The sequence below is a fragment of the Cannabis sativa genome, chromosome X (genome assembly GCF_029168945.1).
Source record: "Cannabis sativa cultivar Pink pepper isolate KNU-18-1 chromosome X, ASM2916894v1, whole genome shotgun sequence".
NCBI classification, from domain to species: Eukaryota; Viridiplantae; Streptophyta; class Magnoliopsida; order Rosales; family Cannabaceae; genus Cannabis; species Cannabis sativa.
Window position 1 is genome coordinate 78,441,571 of NC_083610.1, and position 7,171 is coordinate 78,448,741.

A 7,171-nucleotide genomic window follows, 5' to 3' on the forward strand; every position below is an offset into this window, starting at 1 on the left:
AAAAACAAAAGAATATGTAACTTACCAAAAAATAAATATTAATACTAATAAATAATTAATTAGACTTTAAAAGTAAAAAAAATAAATAATAATAAAATAATACTAATGAAATGGCAAATAAGCAATAAAATATAGAAAACATTAAAAGTGAAAATAAAATATGAACATTAAAATCTAATGCTAAAAAACCTTAATAAAGAATCTTAATTGAGAATGGTAATATACAAAATATTATTACAATAATTTGAAAAAAAATTAAATGTTAAAAGAATACCAATAAAAACTAATTAATATATGAAGAGAAATTTAAATTAATCAAAAAAATAAAAGAAATAGGTTACCCAAAAAAATCTACATATATAATTTTAAAGCGAAGAAAAATTTATTTTTTTTAACTCTCTCAGGTTTAAGGCGTGTTAAACTCCGCTCCTCCTCCCATGGTGAAGAAGAGGAAAGGCGTTTCGAAGCCTGGTGCTGCTGGTAAGAGTAACTTGAGAGTGAGCCACGAGCTTGTTGGAAATTATTTTACCAGGATCTTAGATCTACTCACAAGTATGTTGTTTAACACCCTAAATATGAACTTTCTAAAACAATGAAATAAACACATATAAAGTTTAGTAAACCTTACATTGGATGCAGCGGAATAATATGACTCCTTCCGTTCAGATATCTAGCCCTTGATTCCTTTCTGTAGCAGAGCATTATCAATATCTGAACCTGGATCTCTTTCTATGATTCTTTAGTGCTGAAACTCCTTCTTGCTGAAAGTCTTTCTTCACGATCTTCCTCACTATGATTGAGGTATTACTTGCTGTGTGTGGGCACTACTCTAATCACTAAGTATTTCGAAATCTTAAGGAAGAAGAGAGAGAGAGAGTGGTCGGCCAAGGTAGAGAGAGAGAGAGGCTCGGGTTTTTCTGAATGAAAAGTGTAATTTTCCTGAAGCCTTCACCATCTATTTATAGCATTCCACTAGGGTTAGGTTTGAACTATTTGGCATTAAAATAATGAAAATATCAGGGGTAAAATGTTGGAAATTATTTTACCAGGATCTTAGATCTACTCACAAGTATGTTGTTTAAACACCCTAAATATGAACTTTCTAAAACGATAAATTAAACACATATAAAGTTAAGAAAACCTTACATTGATGCAGCGGAATTAATGTCTCCTTCCACTCAGATCTCTAACCCTTGTATCCTTTCTGTAGCAGAGTATAATCAAGATCTGAGCCCGAATGTCCTTCTTCTTCAAGTTTGATCCTTCACAGTCTTCCAATCTACGATTGAGTTACTGCTTGCTGTGTGTGGGCACTTACTCTTTCACTAGGGTCGGAATTGATGAAGGGAAAAGAGAGGGATGATTTCGGCCAGGTATAGAAAGTGGAGAAGGCTCAGTTTTTCTGAAGAGAGAAATTTCTGTCAGAAAGGCTTGTGAAAACTTGTATTTTGACTGAGCCATCACTTTCTATTTATAGGCAACTACTAGGTTTAGGTTAGGAATTATTTGGCATTAAAATAATGAAAATATTAAATTGAAATCCCACAATAAGTGGCCGGCCATGGTGTTATAATGGGCCTCACTTGATTTTGTAGTTTTATCAAATTTTATCTCTATTTTCTCAAAAACGCCAATTTTCCAATTCTAACCTTTTAAATGCCAAAACTAATTATTTAATAACTAAAATAGATTATTAAATAATATTGTCATTTAACTTAATTATTAATTAGACATATAGAGTCCATTAATAAATAAATAAACCTAGAAACTCTTTTCTTTACAATTTCACCCCTGCTTAGTGAAAATTCATAAAATTAGACATAGTCTAACTTCAGAATTATAATTGATCAATCACGAATCAATTAATGAGTCTTACAAGCAGAATGTTCTCAACTAGAATGGGGACCATGGATCTATATGCTGAGCTTCCAATAAGTGAACCAAATTTACCAAGTAAACTCCTACTTATTAATTCTTCGTTGAATCTACTCTTAGAACTTAGAATTGCACTCTCAGACTTATATAGAGCATATTGTATGTTCCACGATATCAATATACTATCTCATTTAACCATTGTTATAATCTTATTGTGATTTAAAGATCCTCTATATAGATGATCTACATCGAGATGGGATTTCTTTACCGTTCTCACCCCTCAATGTATTTTGCCCCTTAAAACACTTAGCTACCTGTAAATGGTGTTTAGTGATCTAATAATTAGTCAGTTAAACAAGAGCTCATCCATTTACTTCTATTTTCTAAGCTCGAAGGGAATCATCACTTTACTTCTATACACCAGTAGAAGCTATAAATTCCATATTTATGTTCAGCACTCCCACTCAATCATACTATCATGTTCCCAAAATATACGTATCACCCTGACCCAAAAGTAGGCTTAACTAATAAGTCAAAGAACATGAATAGCACTCATGAGTTGAGCCTAAGCATATCAGGATTTAGATTCTTTTAATCTTAAGATCAACTACTGATATTGACTTGGAAAGATATGTATAACGGTAAGTTTGTAATATCTTAACTTAGTTGCAATATCGGTCCAGTCCAATGTATACTCCATACATTCGAAACTAGTATACTTTACTAATGTCCTGGAAAGAACATAACACTTACTCCAAGTGTAAGTACACATCATCGCTGATTATCACATTAGTGTAAATCCAATAACACTGATGAAATAGGGACCAAGTCTTTTGATTCATATGATCACAATCACATTTCACTGTGTTGACGATACTGTAATTGTGAATAAACATATGATCTAGATTTAACTGATTTTGTGTGTATGAATGTAATAAACATATCAAACATATTAAACCATTAGCATGTAAAATTCATGCAAACATCAATCACTTCAAATTTCTTATATCTAATCAGATTGTAAAGAGTTTTATTTAGGGCATAAAACCCAACATAAAACCCTACAAAATTGGCTGGCCATACAATGTGGATTTGGGCCTCACTTTTGCAATTTTGCAGTTTTATCAATTCGCATCTGATTTTCTCAAAAACGCCAATTTTCTAATTCAACCATTTAAATGTCAATTCTAACTATTTAATAACTATAAATAATTATTAAATAATATTGTCATTTATCATATTTATTAATTGAACCATACAAAGTATCATAATTAACAAATATGCCCCTAAAAACTCTTTCTTTACAATTTCGCCCTTACTTAGTGAAAAATTCACAAATAGACATAGTCTAATTTGAGAATTATAATTGATTAATCAAAACCAATTATATGAGTCTTACAAGTAATATTATCTCAACTAGTGGGGGGACCATGGGTCTATATAACCGAGCTTCCAATAAGCAGATCAAGAATTTATAACCTAAATTCACTGACTTATTAATTCGTCGTTGAATCCACGCATAGAACTTAGAATTGCACTCTCAGTATATAGAATGCTCTATATGTTCCACCATATAGACACATCATTAGTTATCCATTGTTATAATCCTAATTTGATCAATGATCCTCTATATGAATGATCTACACTGTAAAGGGATTAGATTACCTTTACACCCTACAATGTATTTAATCCTTAAAACACTTAATCCCGTATAAATGATATTTCAGCTTATGTGAAATGAGATCTCCACCATTTATTTTCGTTTGGTCAAGCTTGAAGGAGATCATCCTTTACTTACTATTCGCCAGATAGAAGCTATAGATTCCATGTTTATGTTAGCACTCCCACTCAATTGCACTACCGTGTTCCCAAAATGTACGTATCACCCTGACCTAAAAGTAGGCTTAACTAACAAATCAAAGAACACGAATAGCCTCTTGAGATTGAGCCTAATCATAACAGGATTAAGATCATTTGATCTAGGATCAACTAGGCGATATTGACTTGAATAGATATTACGGTAAGTTTAATAAATCTAAGTCAAAGTTCAATATCGGTCCCTTCTGATGCATACTCCATGCATCCAACCTGAGCTTTACTTTAACCAATGCTCTGGAAAGAACATAGCATTTCTCCAAATGCAAGTAAACTCTGTTGTAGATTATCATATCAGTAAAACCCTGTGTCTGATAAATCTAGGAAACTTTATTCACATAGTCATGTTTACTTTCCAATGTGTTGACAACACAATAAACAGGATCAAGTATGTGAAAAGGGTTTCAGATGAATTCATACATTATGTACATATAATCATGAAATAAATCATGTGAACCATGCAACATTAAATGTTATTTCTGATCTATATTAATAAGTAAATCTAATTATATTGAAATGAGTTTTATTTAGGGCATAAAACCCAACAGAGCTGGCCTCAATCCAAGAAGATGATGCTCCTGAGGTCTTCTTAGACCCGTGCGAAGAACTTGAAATGGAGAAGGAGTCGGGTACAGAGGCGTTGAATTTAACCCCCAAATCGACGAGTTGGGATGATGACAATGAGGCGATGGACTTCTAGGAATCTGCTAAGGTTACTTGGAGCAAATTCAATTTGAATTAGGTGAAAACCCCTTCCTCTCAACTATCATTTACTGAACCGTTAAAACTTGGGGATCAGGTGGTTGCTAAGATAGATTTAGACGAAGCTGAAGTTGAAGCTTCATTTTGGAGATCGTCAATAATCTGTATTGTATTGGGGGCCAATCCTCCATTTAGAGTTTTTGAAGGCTTTATCAAGAGAATATGGGGGAATTTGGGAGTGGAAAGGATAGTGAGAATGCACTCTGGGTTCACCTTAGTTAGTTTCAAGGATGAAGTTACTAGGAACATAATACTTGAAATCGGGGTTATACAATTTGATAGAAAGCCAGTGATACTAAGGCCCTAGTCGGAGGATATGGACACAGGCCGAATGGTCAAATTGGTCCCTGTGTGGATAAGGTTGCACGGATTAGGTCTTCAATACTGGGGAAAGAAGAATTTGAGTGCTCTTGTTAGCACTATTGGAAAGCCTATTATGGCTGATAAAGTAACGCTTGAGAGATCCATGATTAAGTATGCTAGAGTGTTGGTGGATGTTGAGATTAAGGATGAAGCTCCGAGAACAATTGCCTTTGCTAATGAGAAGAAGCAACTGATTGAACAACCGGTTGAATATGAGTGGCTTCCAACCGAATGTGCGGCATGTGACTTGCTTGGTCATTTGATTTCAAATTGCAACAAAGGGAAACCTGTAGCCTGGAAGAAAAAACAGCAAGGGGACAAGCCTAAAGCTGTTGAAAAAGCTGCTGAAAATGAGGAAAAATTAGTCGGGAACTTGGGCAATGTAATGGAAGCAGAAAAGAGTGATGTCGATGGCAAAACAGAGAAAGAGTCGATTGATATTGAGGAAAGAGGGGCTACCATAACTTCCACTAATCTAGCCAGTAATGAAAACTGGGTTACTCCAAAGAGAAAAAGTTCTAAAATAGTAAATCGGCCTCAACAAGAAGCGAAAATCAGCAATGGCCATGAGGCTTTGGAGGATGCTGAAGGGGTGTTGGCTACTGAAAATAGAAAATAATCTAATGGATAATCTCAATATCTTAGGTTGGAATGTGAGGGGGTTGAATAATTTCGAGAAGCAGCATGAGGATTTTGAACACTGTAAGATAAATAAGGTGGGTTTTGGGGCTCTTTTTTAGACCAAGGTTCATCATGATAGAGTTAGTAATCTTGTTTACAATAACCCGAACTGGAGGATATATTCCAGTCAGGATATTTCGTATAGAATTTTGCTGGTTTGGATTGACAAGCTTGTCAAAGTGGACATTTTGTTGGAAGATAGGCAGCTCATTCATTGTAAGCTCAAAATGGTGGGATACAAAGAGGAGTTCTATCTCACAGTGGTTTATGGAAGTAATTCTATGAATGAAAGGAAGGATCTCTGGAATAAGCTTGCTAGTATCGGGCATCTGAATGCTCCTTGGATCATCCTTGGAGACTTCAATGCTATGTTCGCTTACAAAGATAGAAGTGGTGGCAAAAGAATTAAAGATCTTGAAATCCAGGATAGTCAAAACTGGCTTGCTCAGGGTTAGGTAGAAGAGTTGAAGACCTCTAGCTCTTTCTTTACTTGGTCTAACAACCATGAAGAGAGGAGTCAAGTGTATTCGAAGTTGGATAGAGTGTTCGCTAACAAAAGTTGGTTAGATTGTTTCCCGAACACAGAAGTTAGTTTCAGATGGGGAGCTCTTTCAGATCACAGTTTTTGTCTTGTAAAGCATATCAAGGTTAGTAACCGTGGTACTAAACCTTTCCGCTTTTGCAATTACTGGTTGCTTAAAGAGGGTTACAAAGAGAATGTGCTTACTGCTTGGAATAAGTACAATATTACTGATTTGAAAAGTTTACACCAACAACTTTTTAGGATTAAACATATCCTAAAAAACTGCTATGTAAATAAACATGAGAATGTTACTGGTACTTATAAAGAAGCCCGTGAGAGGTATATTGAAGCTCAAGAAGCCTTGGCCACAAACCCGCTTTGTCCTAAAGCAGCTAGAAAAGAAAAGGAGACTCATGCTCAGTTCCAAGAAGCCTGAAATCAGTACATTAGTTACCTGCACCAGAACTCTAAAGTTTGTTGGTTAAAACTTGGAGATGAAAACACTAGCTATTTTCATTCTATCATGAAAAAGAGGAGAGCTGAGAATAAAATTTGTTCTTATAATGTTGATGGGGTTGTAGTTGACGAGTATGACAAGGTGGTTGAGCATTTTCTTAGCCATTTTCGTAATTTCATGGGGAGACAAAGCTCAGCTACAAGGAGAATGGAAGAAGACTGCCTTGAGTTTGGGAACAAGCTTGATATCAAGCAACAAGTGAGCCTGGTCTGTCCTTTTGCAAGAAGGGTGTGAATGAAGCATTATTTGGGATTCAGTTGTCCAAAAGCCCGGGTCCCGATGGGTTTGGTGGTGGTTTTTTCAAAGATCTTTGGAGTGACATTGGAGACGATTTCTCTAGTGCGGTGTTGGGGTTTTTTCAATCTGGTAAGTTTCCTTAGGAAGTGAATGAAACATCCATATCTCTTATCCCCAAGATTGATAACCCTCAAGGAGCTAGCGACTACAGACCTATTTCCTGTTGCACAACAACATACAAATGCATCTCAAAGATGATCTGTACTAGACTCTCGAAAGTTCTTTCTTGGCTAATACATAAGAATCAAGGTGCTTTTGTTAAAAAGAGACTTTTAGCT

General features: G+C 35.1%; 1 protein-coding gene across 1 annotated transcript; it reads left to right on the forward strand.

The window, feature by feature from the left end:
- Positions 1-4,828: 4,828 nt before the first annotated feature.
- LOC115695747 (uncharacterized) lies at positions 4,829-6,515 on the forward strand. The gene is made up of 3 exons (XM_061106305.1): positions 4,829-5,467; positions 5,616-6,006; positions 6,142-6,515. Exons 1-3 carry the CDS (start codon positions 4,829-4,831, stop codon positions 6,513-6,515), a joined length of 1,404 nt encoding a protein of 467 aa, XP_060962288.1.
- The last annotated feature ends 656 nt before the right edge of the window (positions 6,516-7,171 follow it).